The 24,988-nt window shown below is 43.6% G+C and overlaps 1 protein-coding gene across 1 annotated transcript in view; it reads right to left on the bottom strand.

Annotated features, from left to right (window-relative positions):
• Positions 1-24,988, bottom strand: part of RP1 (RP1 axonemal microtubule associated) — a 1,491,030-nt gene that overhangs the window by 1,230,432 nt on the left and 235,610 nt on the right. Inside the window, exon 4 of the mRNA XM_078686181.1 lies at positions 1,746-1,917. Coding sequence (XP_078542307.1) covers positions 1,746-1,917 — 172 coding nt within the window. The remainder of the gene's footprint in view (positions 1-1,745; positions 1,918-24,988) is intronic.

The raw sequence follows: 24,988 nt of genomic DNA on the forward strand, positions 1-24,988 counted from the left end.
CCCCTTCCACTCCCTCCCTTCCCTTTTCTCTCCCAGTTTAAACCAATGGTTAATTGTTTGCAAGACTGGGTTGGCAGGCTGTTACACCAACCGTTGATAGGGAACATACATCTACAACGATAAGCAGGAGGATATTAGGCATCACACACTACAGGAACGAATTAATTTCTACCCATGAGCGGCAAGCCATATCCGCACAGCAGATAGTCTCATTAGTGTGATAAGACCGACATGCAGACTCCCAACGACAATCCACCACCATGGGGTTATTTATGTCGTCCCTAGTAAACTTCTGGAATATGCGTGGACGTACCCTAACTAGCTAAGGCAAACCGCAATGTTACAACTTTTGTTGATGTATACTTACATGCTGCAAATCTATATGGCATTGTTGATTTTTCCATGTACTGATGTATTGAGTGGAGAAGTGTGGCTCACCGGTTAGAGGAGGCAGACCCTGATGCAGAGGTCAGACCCGGGACCAGGGTTCAATTCCCGACGCGGCAGGGTCTTGAGCTCATAATGTCCACGGACTCGATAATTCTCGCCTCGGTGCCTACTCGAATTGTGGGTTCACACTCTGCAACTCTGGGCAATAGCTTGCTTAATCTCCACTACGGCCCTACCGCGATGGGATGCCTGGTCTTCACCTTGGGGATGCCCAGTAGGGGTAATCTCACAGGGAAAGACCAGGACGGGTTCCCAAAGCAAGCGCCTTGAGACCTTACGGTGATAAGGCGCTATACAAGAGCGTATGATTACGATTACGATTACGATTGAGTCTCAGAACCACCAAAATTGTAAAAAACCCAATACAAAAATAAAAAAAATAAAAAAAACTCCAATGGCTAACTGTCTGGCCTCCTGTGTGAGCTACGGGACATAAGCTCCTGCGACCTGCCCTGCATTTGCCCAGCTGACCAGACCCAACTGGCCATGCCTGTGCCTTGCTGCTGGCCTCTTCTGGAGTGAGTCCTGGTCTCCAAGAGGTGAACTCCTAGGTTCTGGATCCTTTGGCTAGCATCAAAGTGTATTCCTCCTTGCCCAACTGAGGGATTCCTCAAAATCAACTTTGCGACGCAGGATGTCTCATCGCAGCACCTCACACCTGCTGATGGGCTGTCTCATCAGAACCAACACAGCACAACACAATTGACGAAGGATCTCACATTGCAGCACATCCTGATCGTCGGCCTCATCGGAACTGACATAGTGCAACGCAACTTGACACAGCACCTCACAGCTCCTAATCGGCAGCCTCCTTGTTATTCACACTGAGCAATGCAACTCGACACAGCCTCTCGCAGATCTCTGATCAGCAGCCCCATCGGAATCGATGTAACTTGACACAGCTTGATGCAGGACTTCACCTCTCAACCCATGTATAACCAGGTCCACTGTCAAGCAGGCTGAACTCAGTCCTTATCAGGCCCGCGCTCCATCACGGTTGGCCTGAACTTGCGAGTTTGTCCCAGTCCAGCAGGACCAGATAACCACAGTTGGTGCTTTAAGCTTTTCTTACCTAAGTATCTGAAACTGCAAATCTCGAGTTGTATTGTTTAGATCTTTGTTGTTCTGGTATCCTCTTATTTATTAAAATGTACTCTATTATTCTAGAGTTCCTCACAAATGTCGCAAAAACAATACCCACAATAATATGTATGACTATGTGGTCTAATAGGTTATTTCCAATATACTGATGTTTGACCAGGTATTTGAAAACATAAGGTGTAAAACTAACTTACGGTTTCTGGCTTCTGGCTTGTTCCTTGCTTTTGGGAGCACGCGTCTTGGAATTCCTGGCAATTTCACGGGCAAGGACTCCTTTCTGGAGTCGTAATTTCCTGGTTTGAAGGGTTCTCTTCCAGCAGCCACAACAGCCCCAGAGCTTAGCAGGAGAGCCTGCATGCCAAGGATCTAGGAACACAAGAATAACAGGTTGTATGTACTGCAGCCTACTGTGCAAAGGATCTAGGAACACAAGAATAACAGGTTGTATGTACTGCAGCCTACTGTGCAAACCATGTTCACTCACTGATATTAATTGTTGGCAGTAGAACCAATCGTGAATCTCATGATATAAATGTAAGATGTAGATATTGCAACATATTTATCTTACTGCAGATTTAGAGTGATGTGTCAAAAACACATTCTATTTCCGCACAAACCACTGTGACAATTACCACAATAAACCCCATGTGGTATCTTCACACACATAAATGCAGAAAAACCTATGGTAACATTAGTGAAGGCATTTTTCCCACTTCTCTTAAATTCAGAGGGCGATGCCTCTGCCTACTATTTGGTATTTATCAGAGTGTGTATCAATGGCACTGTAGTGTTTTATTGTTCCATCAGGGAGATGATAGAGAAAAGCTGATGGGCAGATTGTGTAATGAATATTATATCCCTGCCTAAAAGTAAAAAAATAAAATAAACCTGCATAAACTATACAGACGGTTGCTTGACATTACACTTGGTTTGTCTGGCTCTCATTTAAGTTGATGTGAAGTGACAAACTCCCGGTTGAGTCCGCCCCCAGAGTTACTAATGCTGAGGGCCCTGGAAACTCTGAAGGCGGAGGTAATGTGTATTAGAGGTGGCACCCTGAGGGCCTTGGAGAAATGAAGAATTACCAGGGAAATTAGTATTTTCTGGTCTGATTCATTGGGTAATTCCTAGGAGTTCTGCCTAGAGTTCTGCCTGCGTTCAACAACCAAAATCTGAGGGTGAAACTAAACGGATCAGAAGATTTTATTGTCAATGGAATTAGAAGGCCACTCCTGATTATGTACTAGCAGTGCTTCCTTGCTGAAATTCATGTCATTTACCATGCCTTTGTCCATCTTCGTTCTACACTCTTAACTTGCGCTAACTGCACTGCGAGCTGCCTTGTATACTGCTATTGCCTTTGCATCAGTTCTCCTAAAAGATGTTGCCACAACTCCTGTCACTAAAGAACCATGCACTCAGAATAATACTGCAACTACACAAACAGAACCAAATCAGAAGAAGCCACACAGATTTATGATGGCTCATCACTGATGAGAAAGACCCATTACAAATCTGTGCGGTGTCCACAAGGCTTTGCTGCTTCCAGAATCTACCAGTAGCCAAAAGCAGTACTCCTTACAGGCCTAGTTTATAGTGAGATTTCTCTTGCCACCTGACTGTTACCAAACACAGTCTGCCAATGTAAACAACATACATTTGCCTACCTGTTATTTTAATTTGGATTTTTGTCCGTTTTTGTGAGCTAACCTGTCTAAAGAATAACCCCATGTGATCTGTTTAAAGATATGCGTTCATCCCACCAATGCAGCTTCTGCTACTGAAGACTTATTGTGGTTCTTTCATTGCATTGGGCAATAACTGAGACCTGCCACAATTCCGATTCCTCACTCATGGCTAATAATAGTGTAGCAGCAGAGGGCAGCCTGTGTCGGACGAATAATTTCCCACAAGGTTTTCATATGAGTCAGCTCACAAGCTGCACAGAAAATGTGATAGATCATCTTTGCGGACCACACATACAATTGTCTCACAATAAAACTGGATCTCGGGATTGATAAATACAATCCACACGAATTTTGGTATTTGGTGTTTTGAAACTTACAAACCTACTGCTGAGCTAAATAGGATGCATACTTTGGCTGATGCATTTTCATACCATTTCCCAAGCAGAGGCCTGAAGAGCCTAGTTTCACTTTAAACCATGGATTGTCTTAGAGACATTATTTCTCGAAACTTCAAAATGGACATCCCTGATGATCTAGAAAGGAGAAGGAAATTTACTTGAGTGCCGTATCTGGGCATCCATTAAGCTGTTATGTAATATTATGTTGGTGCTAAATATGACAACTTAAAGTCATCAGGTTTAAGTACTGATTTTGGTAAGTCTTTAGATTCTTTCTAAACATGAAATTATACTGCTTCTCATACATGGGGGAGGCATGCTATTTTGGAGTTCTCCCTGGTGACAGGGTGCAGTATTGGGAAGAGGTATGACATGTGCAATACACAGTGATGTAGCTAAACCATTGCCCGCCAGGTGCGACATGTAAGAGTGTAGGGGGTGCTGACGGATTCCCGTGATGGCCGCGGCGGGTTGGAGCGATTCTCGTGTGGCAGCTGCCCCGCAACAGCCTTAGTACAAGCGAGGGGATAGGGGGAGACCGCCACCTCCAAAACTCGTGTCACCCGCGGCAGTCCGCCCCCACTTGCTACGCCACTGGCGATACATGCAAGAGTCGTGAATGGCACATGATGGTGTGTTCGGTACGATGGGGCCTGCTTCTCGCATTGGATTAGCATGGGCGAATGTAGGGAGAGGCTATTTAGCAGTATTTCCGTGCAGAATAGTAGCATTGGTGTTTGATCTCAAACAGTTCGTAATGGCAAGTCCTCTCCGGTAGCGCAAGTGTATTCGACATTACATGTGTGGAAATATCACCTTGGGAATGTGTTTAAAGAAACTAATGGGTACCCGCATACCATAGATCTTATTTTTCTGAAGTGGAGATACGTCATTTGTTTGTATCTCTAATTGTCATTTATGATCATTATACTTTCTAAACTTGGGCCTCGATCACTCAGCAACCTCATGTCTGTTAATAAAATGAATTTATGCACCCATTATATTCCATAGAGTAAAGAGAAGACGTCATTTATAAATTATGTTTATCATTTGATGTCATTATTTGTACATCAAACACCACCCAACAATACATTCAATAGCCTAATGCTATTTTGCTGCTAAGGGAAAACGTTGACAATTGCATGCAACTGTAAAGTATATATTCAATGTACAAATAGTTTTGATTTCAATGTATATATTATGTTGATTTTGATGTGTGTGTGTGTGTAATACAAGGACCAGTGTTTTATACATACGGTGTGGAGTCTTTTTATAGCGTACACAGTCTGTTGCATGGGTGGTGGCGTGCCAATACTTTATTCATTGACCCTGCAGATAAGCCTGACTGCTCTGTGCAAAGCCACCCAAGGGTGAGCACAGGTTATCGGACACATGTATCATTTCAATCCTATCTAGGATTGGGGAATCAACTGGCTTAGATTCTCCCAGACAGCAAGAAACCACTAGGTCTAACACTAACCATGCCTGTTCTCATTCCTCCATTAGCTCCCGGGAGGGTCCTATGTGAGAAACACTTTCCTTTTCACAATATTGCTGTGCCCCCCCAACATCTCCTGTTACACAGTTCTCCTGTTTCCTCTCCTGCTTACTCTCACTGTGGGCACCATATTTTAGCTTAACAAGACATCCACTGTTTTGCATTACAGGTGTACCCCATTTATTGGTCCTGTTATGACCTTACATTGTTTAAGGGGTTGAAACGTCTTTGGCTTATGCCAAAGCAAACAATATCCAGCCTTCCTGAATGTAAAGAGGGTTGATTGTAATATTGATTACTGTAATTGCTCGTTTTCATGTATTGGGGTGCTGTATTTTCAGAGGAGTGAGGAGTATTTGCCATTGGTTGCTGTTTTGGGAGAGAGTCTTTCGCCACGGAGAGAGCACCTACCTGGGCTCTTGCTGCTGCCTGTGACCCGGGGCGGTTCTACAAGGAAGGAGATCACGCAATAAACGCCAGCAGGGACTCGATTTACCAGGAGTCCCTGCTTCACTAATAACACCTGGTCCCGCGTTCTGCTTTAAGCCCCGCCCACAGGACACCACTTCCATTTAAAACTCCTTGCCACAACCACTCCTTGGGTGCTGTATTTTCAGAGGAGTGAGGAGTCTTTGCCATTGGTTGCTGTTTTGGGAGAGAGTCCTTCGCCACGGCTTAAGCCAGGAGAGAGCACCTACCTGGGCTCTTGCTGCTGCCTGTGACCCGGGGCGGTTCTACAAGGAAGGCGATCACGCAATAAATGCCAGCTGGGACTCGATGTACCAGGAGTCCCAGCTTCACTAATAACAACTGGTCCCGCGTTCTGCTGCAAGCCCCGCCCATAGGACACCGCTCGCGATATACCATAAGCTTGGGCACCCGCTACGCGGGAGCGTCCCGGGAGAAGCCCGGGACAAGGGCGGGGCCATCTGCGGCCGTCCGAGGCCGGACGAGGCCAGACCGGGCTAGCCCCCTAACATCTCCTCCATGGACTGGGACTAAAAAGTATAGCCAAGTGAGCACTGAAGTTGTTTATTGCCTGTAATTGAAAGTATTTGTTTTGTTGATCTAGTGTATTGGGGTTTATTAGCTAATAATAGAAGTTCGCTTGATAAATGAGTAAACTAAATCGTAAAGTGGGGGATGGGGCAGGGGGTGTGGGGACGCTGGATGCCTATCTCCAGCGGGCAGAAACAGCAGTGGCCAAGGAGATAGAGCTTGTAGAAAGGAGACTCTCACTTGAACCACTTTGCTTGATTTCAAATCCAATACTAAGTTTAGAGCCGACTGAAGGTAATTGTACTTCCCCTGGACCTCCGTTGGTCCTAATCCCCACCCCTGTTGACGACTTAGTGATAGCTACCCACATGACAAACACTACATGCTCATCTATTACGAGTTCTCCCCCTTCCCCTCCCAATACTCGTACAAGGCAGTTAAGGGCCCCACCGGCTCCTAAAGGTACAGATCTTCCGGGGAAAAGAAAAGCAAACAGTGCCCCTAAAGGTAGCAGACAAAGTGCTAAACATGCTAGGAAAAAGAATTCCGCATCTGGGTTGGGCACTCTTAATGATATAGTAACTGGCCAGGAAACTCACCCCGTGAATTAAGGAGGGAGTAAATCCATCATTCCCGTACCAGATGTTACTGTGGGGGGCATAACGTCCGAGCTTATCAGACATATGGAGGATAGGCTGAGAGCACTAATTTCCCCAGTTATGGAAAAGTTAGAATTAATTGATTGCAGACTTGATGCCTTAGAAAAGTGCCTTCTGAAAGAGAAACCTCCTTCCAATGAAACAAATCTAACAAAAACACAAACGACAGTGCCCCCATATTGTCTGGTATAGGTCTGAGAGTGGCACCGGCAGCTGAAGTGGCCTCAGCAACTAATAACCAGGCCCCTGCAATAGGTACAAAAGCAGGAGCTAAATCTAGCCGCAGGGGTCTTGTTGGGAGATTAGATTTACTAGGTAATGGCTCTCCTAAAGAGGCATTTCTTCATCTCCCTCCAGAGGCATGCCCGTATTCTATTGTTAACAACGGTGGGGAAGAACATTGGACTACTTTAAAAAACAAAGCTCTCCATTTTTTGAGCACAAAAACAGTGCTGGGGGAACATCTTTTTAAGAATGTTAAGGTGGTGAGAAGGGTGGCTTGGGTGGGAAAGAAAAGGAAGAGTTTGGAGGGGGATTGTGTTGTTGTGAGCTTTACTTCCCCTCAATTGGTGGATCACATCCTGAGGCAGGCAGGATATTTTAGGATCCGCGATGATTGTATTAATATCCTACCTCTGGGTTTTTTCTATCCCTCCTCCCCCGATGTAGGCCAAAATAGGAGAGACAATGATTACCAGCCAGTTCCTCCTTCTAGTTTTGTACCATTGGGTAACAGATTTGAGGTCTTCAGCTCATTGGACACCAATGATTGACTTCAAGGTGCCCAAGTCCAGCACAGCTAATCCACATAGAGTGTGCTCATCCGCAGTTCCCAACACACAAGGAGCTAACTTCCCTGTCTTGGGAGACAGTGTACTACCAAGCAGTGCTCCCATTACTAATAGTTTGCCACAGGAGGGTAAACAAAGGGGGCAAAATGACAACGATGCAGATTGTAATATGGTATCACTGGTTTCATGGAATGTGGCAGGGCTTAGAAGTAAGGCAACATCACTGGACTGGTTGGCCTTCATAGATAGAATGGATTTAATTCTGCTACAGGAAACTTGGTGGTTGAATGCCCCCGAGTTTAGACCTGGTTATCTTAATGTTTATGTTCCTGCCATTTCCAGCTCCCGAGGGAGAGCAAAGGGGGGTCTTGTAACATGGGCAAGACAAGACAGTCGATATATTATACACCAAGTACACACCCATTCCAGTGATATTCTACTAATTGAAGTCCACTGCCCCAAATCAAAATCTCTTTTTGTTTTTAATGTCTATTCTAGGGGGATGCCTGGGGGTAAAACCTCGACCACTATTGAGGAGTTAGAGGTACTCATTGAATTTTATCGTAAAAGAGGTAATATTATAGTAGCGGGTGATTTTAATTGTTGTTTTGAACCATTGGACAGAAATGACATAGATCTTACTTTGGAAGAAGACTGTCCATGGAATATCCCTCAGTTGACACTAACACCAATTAAAAAGTGGACAGAGGCAGCACTGCAGCTCAAAGTCTTATCTGTTGGGCAAGGGCTACGTGCTCTAAATGGTAGGACACCCTCTGACAAACATGGGGCTTTTACTTTTAATAATGGTATACGCAACAGTGGCATCGACTACATATTCACTAACAAAGAGAATTGGCCCAATATTAAGGACATGAGGGTCATTGAAAGGGTTGAAAGTGATCATGACCCATTACTCCTGTCATTTAAGATAAATAGCTCTTACTGCCAGGAGATTCCCCAAAATGGGATTCAACTTGTCCTATCTAATGATTCTAGACGTGTAAGATGGGCTAACTGTGTAGTGGATGAGGATAAGATTGCGGCTATGAGGGAACTGACAATCCAGGCGTCTGCTGCACTCCAAAAATGTAAGACTCAGGAAGAGGTAGTGGCGAATGTTAATCTAATCCACACCAAATATTTAATCAGTTAAAGTGTTTTTTTATAAAAAAGGTTTCTAATAGACAAAATAGGCCTCTCAAAAAGGAAGAACAATGGTATGGTACGTCCTGCAGGGCTGCGTACAAAGCCCTGGCAGAGGCAGTCAAAACCAAGGATAGAGCTAGAATAAAGAGTGCCCGTGTCCTTTATAAAAAAGCTCAATGTGATGCCAAACGTGCTTGGGATTAGGACTACTGGAGAGATCTCTATCAAGCTAGCAAAGAACGATCAATGTGTTCCTTTTGGGACATGATTAAATGGGGAAGGGTTGTACAAAGGGGAGAACCAATAAATTATGTTTCTCCTGACCTTTGAGTTTCTCATTATGCGTCCCAGTTTTCGTCGGCAGATATGATAAGCGAAACGGACGTAGACTATACCCCCTCTAATAAGGATTTAACCCCATTACACTTTGAGAGGATAGAGGTAGTCAAGATACTGAATACCATCCCAAAGGGCAGGGCACCAGGACTAGACTCAGTTCCAGCCGACTTGTTCCTACATGACAAGGGTGTCTGGGCTCCATATAGCCAATCCTTGGCAAATGGTATTGCCAATGGTTCGCCCATTCCAGATAGCTGAAAGGGCGCGGAGATTATTCCGATTTACAAAAAGGGGGAGCGTTCAGACCCAGGGAATTACAGGCCCATAAGTCTTATAGACTGTATTCAGAAGGTGGTAGCAAGACTTGTTCTGCAGAGAATCCACGGGTGGATTGAGGAGGAAGAAGTTCTCTCACCTCTCCAGGCTGAATTCCGCAGTCATACAAGCACTATAGATCAGGTTTTTCGATTTGTTTTAATGTATTGGCGGGTGGTTCTGTTAGGGGGTGGTACGATCTACGCGGCATTTGTCGACCTTAAATCAGCGTTCGACTTGGTGCCTCGTGGCAAATTGTGGGATGTTTTTGTAGAACAGGGTATGCCACCAAATATCTTGTCCTTTCTAAAGACACTGCACGAGGACAATTTTGCACAAGTCAGATGGAACCAACAGGGTTGTGTTACTGATAAGTTTCCGATAGCCAGGGGGGTCCGCCAAGGGTGCCTTCTCACCGACCCTCTTTTCGTAGTACATCAACAGGGTGATCAACTACTATGAGCATCAACCCACCGATGCCCCTAAGTTGGATGGTAAGTTGATCCCCTGTTGATGTTTGCAGACGACACTCTATTAATTTCAAAGACTCAACAGGGCCTTCAAAAAGCTATAGTGTGTTCGAGGTTTTCTGCAATGATCATGGTCTTCTAATAAATGTGAGTAAGACCAAGTTTATGGTTCTCCATAAGTTTAAGTATGTAAGAGGAAAGGTGGTTATGGACGGGGTACAACTCGAACAGACCCAGGTTTTATCATATCTGGGCATAACCCTGGCTTCAAAATTGGATTGGAAAATTCCATACATCACAGTTGGTCACAAAGCACGCACAGCAAGCAGGAGCACTAACTAAAGAGCTACTTCTCTCTCACACTAGGCCAAATTACCCCTGCACTTAAAATTTACGATGCTAAGATTGGAGCAGCAGTTCTTTATGGGGCAGAATTATGGGGTTACAGCAACCTTGCCCTTTTAACCAGGGCTCAAAATAAATTTTTACGAGGAATTACGGGTCTTCCTGCATCGACCCCCCTGACCCCTCTTTTCTATGATTTGGGTTCCCAACGCCTGGAGGATATGGCCTGATATAGACCTGTGGCATACTGGAGGAGATTGTGGGTCACGCCAGATCTCTCCCAGTATGCACAGGCATTTCTCGAAGTCAGAGATGCGGATAAGGCGCATCAAATTCCGTGGATGAGGGAGGCAAGGGCAACCTATTCAGCAATGGGCCTAGCCAGTTTGTGGGAAAACCCAACAGCTCATACCTTCCCACCTAGAAAAATATTTAGAGAACTTTACTGGAATATGGTCTCATTGAAAAGATTTGGCACTTGTGTTGGTCTGTCTTTGACCGCGGACTTTTTGGAACATAAACACACGATAGCTCTAGAGGAATATTGGGATTGCATTACTGTCCCTTCGGACAGGAAGCAATACCACTAGTTTAAGGTGGGTACATTACCTATTAATTCCTTTAGTGCTAAGTGGAGAAATGGCCCAGACTTTAGTTGTCCTTTTTGCCCTACCCAACGAGAAAGCATCGGGCATATCTTATTTATCTGCCCTGAGTACAAAGCCCCAAGGCAGATTTGGCTCAAACCCATCTGTTTGCAGCTGGGACTCCAAATAGGGTGTGAGGCTCTGAGGATTCTCAAAACAAATAGCACCCAACATGTGGTTATTGCTGTTGCAAAATTCCTACATTGGATGTGGATTATTCGAGCTCGTAAATTATGTTTTAACTAAGTATTTTATTACTGCCAGCCAAAACCTGTACAGTAAAACACTTGGTATATAGAATAGTTTGTACCTGTTCTTTTTTTAATAAGTTTTTATAAAATTTTGTAATTTAACAAGCATAACATTGATGTGAAAATGAATGGTGCACGTTAATTAATTGATATAAATAATTTTTTTTAAGATATGGTGGGATGGATTGGGATTTGCCAGATTGGTCTGAAGTCATTTTTGTCTCTGTGATTTTTAAAACAATTATACATCATGTTACACCTTTGGTTTTAATAATTGACATCCCTTTTTTTTTTTAACTTGTTGTCTTTTGTGATTCCAAAAATCGAAATAAAGACTTATGAAAGAGAGAAAGATGTATTGGAAACCTTGCTTTTAGCTTTAATTTATTACCTATGTTTTGCTACTTTTTTGCTGTGTTGTTACCTTTCACGTGGGACATCCTGCACATCTGCATTTGTATGGTATAATACAGACTTAATCATTCTTGCTAAAACAGAGTCTTGTCTAATGTCCTGTGTATTTGTCTCCTCCTTCAGCATCCTACTATGGGTACATTTGCCATTATGCCTATAATTTACTAATTATCCTTTTACTGTCCATAAGAACCATTGTTTCCATGATTATGTTGGACGCAGCAAGCGCCAAACAGTGGTTTACTGCAACCTTTAAAGCTTCTACTTGGGGAAGGGAAAAGATCTGAAAAAAGACCAGAGTGTGCAATCTATTTTAAAGGATTTTTGAATTAGCATTAGTGTTCTGCTTGATTACCTGGCTTACGTTCCTGGCAGGGGCTAACTTCTCCATCGGCTAGTTTTTTTTTTTTTTTTGCAGTTTTATATAGCGCGAACTAGACCCGAACCGAATCAGGTATCAGAGCGCTTTACATATTTTCAAGTTACGTTACATGAGGACACACTTTCATTATAGGCACGGGGAGATTAAGTGATTTGCCCAGAATCACAGGAGGTTTTGGCGTTGTTACCGAGACTCGAACCCAGATCCCCAGGTCCGAGGTCGAGCGTCCTAGCCATTAGGCCAACTCCTCTCTCCTCTTCCCTCTCCTCTCCTCTTGTTTCCTTTGGCTTTCTGGTCTCCCTCCCGCCGCCGCAGCTGGATATCTTGCGGCCGCAGAGCGGAGGGAGACTACACTCCCCAGCCTGCCCTGCTTCCAGCCGGAAGACGCCACTGCTGTTTCCGCGCCCGGAGGCGCTTGAAATTCCCGACAGTCCCCGTGTCGCGGAATAGCACGCGGATCGCACCGGGCTAAGCCCGGGCCAAGGGCGGGCCCGTTTGAGCCCGTTCGAGGCTTCAGAGGCTGGGCTGGGCCACCCCCCTTACACCTGGGATGAGCGACCAGCGACGTGAGTTTATTGTCATATTTTCTAAAATCGTTAACAAGTGCCTAGCGTCGTTAAAACTTTGTCTATCATGGCGGAATCTTCTACAAGACTAAATGTACAGGGGGGCACTATCACTGGTCCATTGGATAATTTTTTCACAAGAGCTGTTACAGTGCTAGCTCGTGAAATTGAATTCACTGAACGCAGACTTTCTACAGACCCTTCTTTTAGTAAAAGATCCTCATTGGGAAAAATTGCATCATCAGCTACTCCCGAAAGACATGTAGCCATTAATACATCTAGTGACTCTGTCGTATTGGATCTGATCAGTGAAATAACGGAGGACTTGTCCAGTATTAATACTAAAGAACCCACATGCACACAAACATCAAATATTCAAAGTGCTGTCACCATTGTCTCCGAAGGAGTGTCTACTAGAGCGCAATTACTTGCTGAGAAAGGCGGTCTGACTAACCCAGACTCCATGAGACTTGGAGCAACCCAAAAGCTGAAGCAGAAGAAATTAGTGACAACAAAAAAGGGCAGACAATTAATACCTTCAATGGTGGAGAGTAGTGACTGTACATCAGTCTGTAAAACTACTCCCAATATATATCCAGCTGGATCTGACTCAAACCCTGTTTCACTCTCTGCAGTTACAACCTCGTGTTCTTTTGCGCTCATGGAGGACAGCTTCTGGGTAAAACTCAGTGAGATTTTCTCATTATCGATAAGACCGATTGACGATAGACTGAAGCTTATGGAGGAGCGCTTAAAAAACGTGAACAGCTAACGTTAAGCAACCTGGAGCATAATAAAAAAAACTACCCGACCTCATCAGACTTTGGCTAGGGATAGTCTTGTTAATCCTAAAGACTCATGTAAACCACAAGATCTACTAACAACTACTACTAATCTGCCACGTTGCGACTTAACAGTGAGTTCGTCGCAACCGAGGACGGCAGTAGCTCGGGGGACACTGTCTATTGAAAACACACCTGTCACTAAAAATCCCAAGAACCTGAAACGAGGGGGGAACCCAAAAGCAGCTTGTAAGCAGATTTCTGAGAATAGTACAGCGACTGTAGAACAAAGCATATCACCAACTATAGATCTGCCACCAGAATCTATGCCTTATGTCGTAGTTTTGACCGGAGTTCCGGAACTGGAGAAGGGGAAGATAGAGTCTTTTTCTGAGCTAAAAAATAAAACAACATACTGGCTAAATATAAACAGGCCATTACCAATACAAACCAGAATCAAGATCTTGTTTGTGAGGAGGGTAAACTGGGTGGGGAGCAGTAGGAAAAACATCGCAGGGGACTGCATTATTATAAATTTCGGAGACAGGCAAGCCCCTAGACACATATGCGATGAATGGCATCATATGCCGGATACAAGGATCCATACACACGATTTAACATACTTCTATAGCCGAGAAATAAGTCCCCAGTATTTAAAAGCTCATACCTATAATCGGGCAGGAAACCCCGATATCAGACGCCCTATAACTGGAAAAACCAGCAATGAGCAAGTGCAGCTTATGGGCTTCCCAGTTACCAACAGATTCAGTACACTTGAAATGGAGGACTGACTGCCCATAGACTCTGTTTCGCCCAACAAGCAAGGTCCAATAGGTATATATTTAAAAGATAAGCTCTCAGCGAGGCAACTCCATGAGAATAGTTCAGATCACATTAGAAGAGATGTGGGGGCGGGAAAGACATATGAGAATTTACCGATAGCTGACAGGGGAACAGAAGGAAGCCCTGTTGGGACTGCAATTTGTAGTTTAGCTATGCCATTAAATACAAAAGCTGAAAAAACAAAGAGCTTCGGTCTCATGTCATGGAACATAGCGGGGTTTTTATGTAAGGTTGATAATACGGATTGCACCAATCTTTTCCAAGAACATTCTATTTTTTGCCTGCAGGAAACCTGGGCACTTGACCCAATTTATATAAATGGTTTCCGCACATTTCATACACCAGCTTCCCATTCGATTAGAGGCAGAAATAAGGGGGGTTTGTGCATCTATATATCAAACCTTTTAGACGGTTTGATAGTAAATTTTAAACCAACATCAGAGTATTTTCAAATTGTATTATTAACAAATGCTAAAAAACAGCAAACTGTCCTGGTAAACTTTTATAATAATATTCCTAAGTCAGATATAACAACGACTCTAGAGAATCTATCCCGGGCTCCTTTTAGTATTCTTGAATCAGATCTTTCAAGTGACATTTGTGTCATATTGGTTGGTGATTTCAATTCCCCTTTATGTCCATACAGCCACCTGAATATCTGTGGTATAGGTTCTAACAGAGAGGACGGCAGCACACACTTTTCCCATACCTTCTTGGGTAACTTTTTTAATAATCTAATCTTTGAATTAGATCTGGGGTTCATAAATGAGTTATGCCCCATTCCAGTCCCTTTTGAGCCAACCTTTATTGGGAAGGGCTTTCAAACTATTATAGACTTTGTATTAATATCCAAGCGGCATTCGAGCCGTATTTAAGATTACAGCCTAAGTGAGGTAGCTTTGAGCGATCATTACCCATGTACAATTTCCCTACACCTCGTGGAAGATGGGGACAAATTAAATACACTGGTTGAAAACCTATATAACTACAAATTGATTTTGGCAAAGAAAAATGGCTACACCCTGAAGTGGAATCAAATAGAACCAACAGCCTTTTTCGTAAGCCTTATTAATAATAGGTACAGTGAGTTTGCCACCTGTCTCTCACATGACAAGGAAGACTCTGAGCTATGTGAGGCCTTCCTTAAAATAACTGAAGAAATCCAAAATCTTCTTAAAGGGCCACAAAGATCAGACAAAGTCGTGGTGAAAAGATGGTTTAATAGTGAGTGCAGCAAAACTCATGCGCACTTAATTGCATCCTTAAAAGGTTCCCCACGAAATAAAACAGCCATAAGATCTGCCAGAACAGCATACCACCAGGCAGTAAAAAACCGAAAGAAAGAGTTAAAAGAAGAAGCATAGCAGGCCTTACACAAAGCAAGTGTGTTAAAGGATAACACAGGATTTTGAAAGGCTGTGAACGCACCATTCTTCACAGATAAAACATCAAATACTGTAGAAATAGCTATCACAGAGAGTGCATGGGTTACTTACTTCACTGAGCTGTATAAGAAAGACACCTCAAATGTACATGAGAATAGCAAAGAGATAGTAGGAATGCAGGATGATGCTCAAAAAACTTTTCCACTAAATGTCAAGTTTTCTCTGGCTGAGGTGCGAGAGGCCATTACAAAAAGTGCCGCTGGGAAAGCCCCGGGACCAGATGGGGTACCAATAGATGTATACAAAGTAAATCTAGAATTATGGGCCCCTCTTTTAAAAAATGTCTTAAACAGTACCAATAGAAACTGCTTTTTTAACACTTGGCAGGAGGCCATTGTTATTCCTATTTTTAAAAAAGGTGACCGTAGTGATCCTAAATGCTACAGACCTATATCCCTGTTGGACTCACTAATGAAGGTCGCGGGGAGAGTCCTACTTAATAGACTGCAATCATAGGCAGAAGAAAATGGTGTGCTTTCATGTTTCCAATATGGGTTTAGGGCCGGACTAAGTACCACAGAACAAGGTTTGAATTTAGCACTAATTGTTTCCAAATACATCATGGCCAAAAAGGAAAACTTGTTCTTGTGCTTCGTGGACCTAAGTTCGGCCTTTGACTGCCCGAACCATGAGAAACTATGGACCACACTAGCACAACTAGGTATAGAATCTGACATGATAGTCTTTATAAAAGAATTATATAGGGGTGCTGGGGCTGGAGTGAGGCATGGAACAAAGGGCGAATGTACTGCCAAGTTCGACATTAAAAAGGGAGTCAGACAGGGATGTATATTAGCGCCCTTTCTTTTTAATTTTTACATTAACAGTGTTGCATCCCACCTCACGGAAGAGCAGTTTGACTATCCTAGAATTAAAAAATCCCCAGTACCGATCCTCCTTTATGCAGATGATGCAGTAATTATGGCGAGAACCCTAATTGGTCTACAAAGAGCAGTGAATAGATTTTCTAACTACATGTGTGAGAGAGGTCTTAAAATAAATATAAGTAAAACTTTCACCATATCCTGTGCCACTAGGAAGTAAACGAAATGTAACATCTTCCTTTCAGGCAAAAAATTAGCCAAGGCAGAGACGTTCTCATATCTGGGAATCAATTTCGATAAAAAGGGAACGTGGACCTCTGCAATGGAGGCGAGGAACATGCAATTTACAAGAGTAGCTGGGGCAGTGAGATCTTTTGCCAACAAACTAGGAGGACGCCCAATCTCAGTTCTCCTGGATATATTTAGAGCAAAATGCGTGTCCACCGCGACCTATGGCGCAGGCATCTGGGGTATAACTGATTATAAATTAATTCAGCGGGGCGAAAACAAATTTCTCCGCTGTTTACTAGCAGTCCCCCCGACCACTGCAACTTTTGTTTGCCACCAAGAATTTGGTATAGATTATGTCTCCGATAAAATCAAAGTTGATCCCATCTTGTTGTGGCACAAAGTGTGGTCAACTGAGGAAACGGATCTAAACAGGGATGTGATAACGGATTCCCTAGAATTACAGGGTGTCAAAAAGATCCCATGGCTTAGCTACGTGAAAAGATTCCTTACAGATATCGGACATTTGGACTATTTTGATACTCCTGATTGTTTAGTTACAGTCCCTAGGAAAAAACTAAAACATATATGTATGCAGTTTCTTGAGAACAGGCGTTGGCTGTCTGAGAAAAGCAAAAAATCAGTGATGGACAATTTCTTATTCTGCCAAGATCAGGGTTTACAACAATACCTGATCAAGGTGCAAAGTTGTTATGGGCGCATGTTATTGACTAGATTTAGGGGGAATTCTTTCTTTAGAATGATAACTTTTCCAGTTCAAAACTGTTGGTCAGGAGAAATGGAGTTATGTTCCTGTGATAATGTGTCAAAACAGTTAACTTTGCACACGACACTATTTTGTAAATTCTCCTCTGTTCCAAGAAAGAGATTCCTTCTTCCATTGCTAAAGAAATGGGATCTGAGATACTGTAGGGCTGCCTTGATGAAATTACAAATGCTTGAAGACGAACTAATTATGCGCCTTGTTCTATCTTTTTTAAAGTCTGTAATTAGATCTAGGAAAACAATGAATTAACTGCCTTGAAGATGTAACTGATATTTTTTATCTTTTCTTTTAAAATGTTCTTTTTTAATGTATTTTTAAAATGTCTGTGCTTTTATGATTGTTTTTAGCAAATCTAATAAAGCTGTTTTTGACTTTGACTTTGACTTTGAATTAGCAACTCCAGTATCAAGCAATGGTCAATTAAAATCTCAAAATTCCTGATTTTATTGGCCTGGGGCAGTTGTTAAACAGGTCCTTGATGCTAGTGGCACAATAACCGAAGAACTAGACTGTTTTGTTATTGTGGTCAGAAACTTAATATCACCTGCATGTTTATATACAATGAGCCCATTGATTACAAGAGAAGAAATCCAAAGAGATAAATACCCATTAACATTTGAGCTAATAGAGCCTAACCTTAAGCAGCACCAGGTATTTGTAAGGCAAATTCCAAAGAGGGGATTTGGGGCAAGTTAGAGTCTTTTAAGAAGGATTTACACTGTGATAAGTTTATAGATAGAATACGAAACTTTTCTAAACCGGCTAGAAGGATTCATGTTCCACAGTACTGAAGAGTTCAGACAAATCAGGAAGGAAATTAAAATCAAGCCCTGCTATACAGATGAAAACCAACCTGGTGTGTATTAGGAAGTGTGTCGGCTGGGGTGGATTCAAACCCACACTCGATTAACCCACACTCGTCAAGAGTTTCACTGGTAGGGCAGATGTGATGGGTTGAGAGAAGCTGCCATAGGCAGCATTCGGGGATGTTTTTTTGGAAAGACGCCAAGCTAATGTAGGGACAATGGCTAGACCAAGCAAGTTATTTATCATGGACATCAACAACTGTCTGACCATTTGGATCCTGTTTTCTGAAGTGTTCAGACAATGGTCTATGGCTGAACATGAGATCTTGCTAAATGTACAAATTTACTAAATGTAAGTTCTGAAAAAGGTGAAACTGTTGAGAATTAATTAATCCGTCTATTTGAGCAATTATTATTTCAGCATAATGTATAAAAGCTGTTATCCCTAGATTCACTGAATGCAGAATTAGGAACGCTAGATTCCTGACCTGAGGCATAATCATATTTTGAACAGTTTGAGGAGCCCTGCAAAGCTGAAAGTGTCATGAAAACTGAAGAAGTGCTGACTATAGGAAACCTGTACAATGGAGAATATGTTTGCTGGAGCAATGATTATGATCTATAGCTAAATCTGGTTCTGTAAAATTTCGCTTTTGAATGAACAAGTCGACACCTTCACCTACCTCCCACCCAGTGAGCTCATTCAGTCTAGCTTGTACAGTTAGGTTTTACCTTCATAGGTGCATCAACCTTTTCAATTTATTTAATCCAGATTTTTTTCTTTTTAGAACCTGGTGGACCAGGCCAAGTCGATGCCTGGCACGAATACAATGAAGCTCCTTGTTTCAACTTCTCCCTGCTGGACGCTGCAACGTCTTCGAGCTGAAAATTAAACGAGTGAAACAGGCTCACAGGTGAAATTGTCCTAGAGCCTGGATCACCCTACTATGACTGGGAGTCCTCTAAAACTGAATTTGCTACATCCTTGACCACCAATCTTTTGGATTGACTTCTAAGTTGTGATTCAGTTTAAAGCCTTACAAAGAATCAAATCATTGCCTTTGTCTATCTACCAAATGATGAGCAGTCTGTGACCATGCCAATGTTTTAATACCCTTCCTACTATTCTATTAAGATGAGTGTATGTATACATCTTTTTCACAGAACCACCTCAATATTTAAGAGCAGTTTAATAGGCAGTGAATGTATCCACTAGCGATCTTCAGTCAAGCTGCAATCACTCCTACATGCCAATGGTATGACAGGCTTATGTTTTAGGATTCCTTGAATATTATTGTCAGGAAGTGGCGCTGTAAGTTCTGCTTCATTCTTTGTGTGGACCATGTGCATGGGGGCGGTGCTCACAAATGCACTTGTTCCGGGTGCCTTTCAGAGAATTTATGTATTTATTTATTTATTTATGCAGTTTTATATAGCGCGGACTTTACCCGAAGGCGTCAGAGCGCTTCACAATAGGAACAGAAATGATACAAACTGAGAACATTACACGAACAACAGATTGCAAAAGCAAACGTTACGTTACATACGGTAAAGTGATAATTGTGACCAAACAAAAATACATGAGGTAGTAAAAAATTGTGAGCAACCAAAAATACACGAGGTAGTAAAAAGTGCACAGGAGGAAAAAGTGACAAGTGTGCAGGCTACAAGAGAAAACAAAGTATAATTTGAGGTATATTACTGCAATATATGCTAGACACTCATGCACAAAAACAAACGTTACGTAGGCAAAGGTGGCACTTGTGCAAGTATCAAAGGTAAAAACATGTGAGAGGAAGCAAACCGTGTGTTACAGGGGCAAAGTGGTGAGTGCAAGTTGCAAGAGGGTACCAAACACAAGTACATCGATAATACTGCAATAAAAGGCAAACACTCTAACCACAAGAACACACTGGGAAGGAACTTCCATGGTCATGGAAAGTAGAAATTTTCAGTAGTGGTCTACCTTTCAGTGGAGGTCTACCTTCAGGTAAAAGAGAGGACGTGAGTTACTTTTGGAGGTGTCTCTGGAGGAGGAGAACTTTGAGGTCCCTTTTAAAGGCCTGGGAGGAGGCAGTGGTCCGGAGCTGAGGCGGGAATGAGTTCCAGATTCTCACTGCGTTGCCTGAAAAGGATTGGGCCATCGTTCTTTCCTTCTTGAAAGTGGGAGGTTCAAGCAGTAGATTCTACGCATTGCGTGAAGGTCTAGAGCCTCCAGAGAGTTTCAGTTTATTCGCCAGGTAGCGAGGAGAGGAGGAGTGCAAGGCTTTGTGGGTGATACAAGCGGTCTTGTAGATAGCTCTAGCCTCAAAGGGAAGCCAGCGGAGGGTAGATAACATCGGTGTGATGTGATCGCTTCTTTTGGCCCCATAAATGAAGCGAGCTGCTGAGTGGAAAACAGACTTAAGTGGGGACAAGTGGGATTTGGGGAGGCCTGTAAGAAGAGAATTGCAGTAGTCGAGTTTGGAGAGGACCAGTGATTGCACCAGGGTTATAAGGTCCCGCTCTGGGAAGAAGCGGCGGATTCCCCAAAGAAGGCGCAGTTGGTATCGAGCAGATTTTGCAATGGAATTGATGTGGGGAATTAGATTGAGTTTTTTGTCTAGTATGACACCAAGGGATTTGGCGCTGTCGACAATGATGGGTTTATTGCTTAGTAGATTCATCTGATCCATCCATGATTGAACCGGGGGAGGAGAGAGTGAGGAGGAGAAGAGGAGGAATTCAGTTTTGGAGGGATTCAGAATCAGTTGATGAGTTGACATCCAGTTTTGAATGGAGTCGAGAGTGGAGCTTAGGATGGAGAGATCGTGAGTAGAGGCAATCTTGAGGTAGAGTTGAGTGTCGTCAGCATAGAGATGATAGTGAATCTCGGATTTACTTAGGAGATTTCCCAGTGGTTCTAAATAGAGATTGAACAATGTGGGAGCAAGTATCGAGCCTTGGGGAACACCTTGACCTACCGCCACAGGAGGTGAAAGACTGTTCACTATTTTGATCATTTGGGATCTGTCAGAAAGGAAGGATGCAAACCATTTAAGCACAGTGCCCTCCATGCCCATTCTCTGTTGAAGAATATTGAGGAGGGTGTTGTGATTGACAGTGTCAAAGGCTGCGGAAAGGTCAAGGAGAATTAGAAGACAGGACCCCCCTGAATCGAGTATCCTCAACGCGTCATCAACCACTTGCAGTAGGGCTGTTTCAGTGCTGCAGTTTTGGATGAAGCCGGACTGACAATTGTCAAGAAGATCATTGTCCTTGATATGACGAGAGCGTTGTTTTGCTACACATCTTTCTGTGATCTTCGCAAGAAAGGGAAGGTTAGTGATGGGGCGGAAGTTGTTGAGGTCATTCGCATCAGCAGTGGGTTTTTTAAGAAGAGGGGTGACCTGCCCAGTTTTGAAGGAGGCAGGAAGGGAGCCTTGCCAGAGGGAGGGGTTGATCAGAGTGGTCCAATAGGAGAGGGAATGGGAATAGAAGTCAATGGCAATGGCACTGGGGATAGGGTCAAGAGAATGGTTGGAGGGCTTCGTTTCTCGTATGCACTTGAGAAGGGCATCTTCAGATATGGGGTCAAAGCTCTGCCAAATGGCTGAGGATTTGCGCTCCTCTGGAGGGGTAGGATGAGCGACCTGATCCACAAGTGATTTCACTTTTTCATCGAAGAAAATAGCGAAATCAGCTGCTCTCTTTGTAGAATCATCCACCTTGGAGGTTGGGGGAGAGCAGTTAGGCATTTTGATGAGATCGAATAGTTTTTTTGGGTCTATTTTTGGCGGAGTCAAGGAGGGTTTTGAAGTGTGCCGCTTTCCCAAGGAAGATGTGCTTGTGGTACTTGGATCTTGCTGAGCGAAGCATGACCAAATTGTCGGTGGAGGGCACTTGCCTCCATTGTTTCTCCAGGAATCTTAGCTTCTTCCTTTCCTCATAAAGGGACTTGTTGAACCAAGGTGCTGAGGGAGTGGGCCTTAACCTTTTGCTTTTGAGTGGAGCGACGTTATTAATTTCAGCTGAGAGAACTATGAGGCATTGGGAGGTGAGTTCGTCAACATCTAGGTTCGGGTCTAGCCTTGGAAGTGATAACAAAGCTGATTCACAGAGGGGACCGACATCAATATTTTTGGCATCACGGAACCATGAGATGGCCCTCTTGGGTTGGCCAAGAGTTATAGAGTGTGAAAGTTGAAGAGAGAATGGGGTGAGGAGGTGGTCAGACCAATCTACATGAATTGGGGTAGTGGTAGAAAGCATGCCTGCTTTAGAAATAACAAGGTCCAGGATTGCGCCCTTAGAGTGTGTTGATTCAGTGCAGTGTTGGATAAGATCGTTTTCAGAGAGGAAAGTGGCCAGTGAGTTCGCAGAGGAGTCTTGCGGTACACCCCAGTGGAGATTAAAGTCACCAACGAAGGTCTGATTGTCACTTCGCGAGTATTGGTCGCTGATGAAGTCGGTGAGTTCATCCATAAACGAAGGGCCACTACGAGGCGGGCGGTAAATGACATGGAATCTGAGGGGTGAACGGTGTTGCAATTGAAGCTCAAGAGAAAGGCATTCAAAGGTTTTGGAGGAGCTGTTAGGAGAGGCCTAAGTTGGAGGGCATTTCTAAAGATGACTGGAACACCTCCCCCCGTGTTGTCAGTTCTGTCATTCCTAAATAAAGAATAACCTGTGGGTAATAGGAGATCAAATATAGAGTGAGATGTATCTTTGAACCAGGTCTCTGTGAGGAAGAGCATGTCAATATTGTGAAGGGTGATGGTATCGGAGATTTCAAGTTGTGTTTTACTGCCGATCTGCAGTTGTGCAGCATGCAGCGCAGCTCTGTCAAGACTGTTTTGGTGACGGGGGCACTAGGGCTTTGAAGGGTGATCGGGATATTGTACTTATGTGGGGGTGCTCGGGTGGGTTTAGGTGGATGCTTTGTTCTGACAGAAGTGATGGTCGGATTGGTGTAGATAGTGGGGTTGCTAGGGTATACCGGTTGAGGAAGGGTGGCGTTCAAGGGCTCGAGCGAGTTAACAGAGATTTCAGACGACAGGTTGAGCTTGGCTGTACTGGGGTGAGGGGGCGAGGTGCATCTCGTGGGAAGTTGGGAAGGAGTAGCGGTGCAAGAAGGGGTGGCGATCTTAGAGCATAAAAGTGAAATGGCAGCTGTAAGCTGGGAGATGGAGGTGATAAGAGAGCCTAGCGTGTTTTCTAGTGAGAATGAGGCAGAGCACGGAAGGTTGGGTGGCTCGATTGAAACAAGAGGGGGTGGAATTGGTGGTGGAAAGCAGGGCGAGGTGGCAGGACAGGAGGTAATTTGGGGTGTGGGGTTCATAAGTGGGGAAGGGTGGAGGTTGAGAGCGGGAGTTAGTGAATCGGAGGTTAAGGGAGAGTAGTCTTTGTTGGTGTTGCAAGAGGGAGAGAAATTAAGGACAAATTTAGGGGGAGAAGGGTGCGGAACACAGCGGTAGGGTAGAAGGAGAGGGGAGGCCTGTGTGGAGTCATGAGAATATAGGAGGTTTGGGAGGAAAAGAGGTGCGGTGGTTGTGGAGGACCTGTCAGCTAGGAGAGGTGGCTGTGAGGGAACGGGCATCTGGCAGAGTGAGGGGGGTTGGGAGAAAGGGAAGTTGAGGAAAGGAGGTGGTTCTGCTGGGCCCGGGGGAGGGAAATGGAAGGAGTTACTGGGCGGGGAAGGGGAGAAGGCTATCGCGGTGTGCTAGCACGGTCAGGGATGTAGCTGTACGTGTAGGAAGGATGCATTTCACCACACTGTGCTGGTAGTGAACTATGATTGCATTAGAATTTCTAGGTATACTGTTTCTTTGTAATTCACTCTGAGGGAGACTTTTTTTAAAGTGTTTTTAAACATACCAGTGGTACTCGGAGAATAAAGGACTTTCTTGAGTAGACCACTAGGTACACTTTACATTCATTTCTGTCACCCCCCCCCCCCAAAAGAAAAACAGGACCAAGTGTAATTATTTTGAATATAAATTTCTAAGAACTCCCAGGGATAGAAAAGCTTCCCTCGATTAAGTCTTCTCGGGTAGTACTATCCTTGCCCCGGTGTGAGAGATCATCAAATGATGAAGCATGTCTCGATAAGTTGAGGGTGAGACGACCTCTCCAAAGTCTTTTGATGCCCCACTACTAGAATAAATAAAAAAAGTAGAATGGATTTAGTGTGACTTCAATACCCTCAAGTGACCATTTTTGGTGTGCACTGAACTATGATTCCCAGCAACCTATAAACTCTTGCATGTTTCCAGAGAGATGACGGCCATCTTGTACTGTGAATTGTGACTTCCGTGTGGCTCATGTCATACTTTGCTAGGCAATCGCATTACAATATTGCTACAGCCAGGACCTCACTACATGGATTCCAGGTTTCCCTTACAAAGACCAATTCTATCTCAAAGTATAAATTCTACAGCCACTGGATCACTGGGAAATATCTTGAAGTCAGTTTTTATTGATGCCAATGACCTTTGAACTATTCTCTCGAATATTTATCTCAACTGTTTAGTATTGGAGTTACATTCTCCTGAGGTACCCTTTCAAAGAAGAACTCCTAAGGAGAAACAAATCATATGTGTTCACAACTGTCATGCTTCAGGTTGGTGTTCTATTAAACCATATACCATTGCTAGATTAGTGAATAAAATAATTTTAATATCAATGGGTTTCTTCACAGCTTTACAGAATTCAAGTAAAAACTAGAACTCATCTTTCTCAAGAGAGTATGTAGTAACAATGCTTGAGGTAATTATCCAAAGCATATGGAGACATACTAGTGCACCTTAATATGTTAGACCCATTGTTTCTA

The sequence above is a fragment of the Lissotriton helveticus genome, chromosome 4_1, assembly GCF_964261635.1.
Source record: "Lissotriton helveticus chromosome 4_1, aLisHel1.1, whole genome shotgun sequence".
NCBI classification, from domain to species: Eukaryota; Metazoa; Chordata; class Amphibia; order Caudata; family Salamandridae; genus Lissotriton; species Lissotriton helveticus.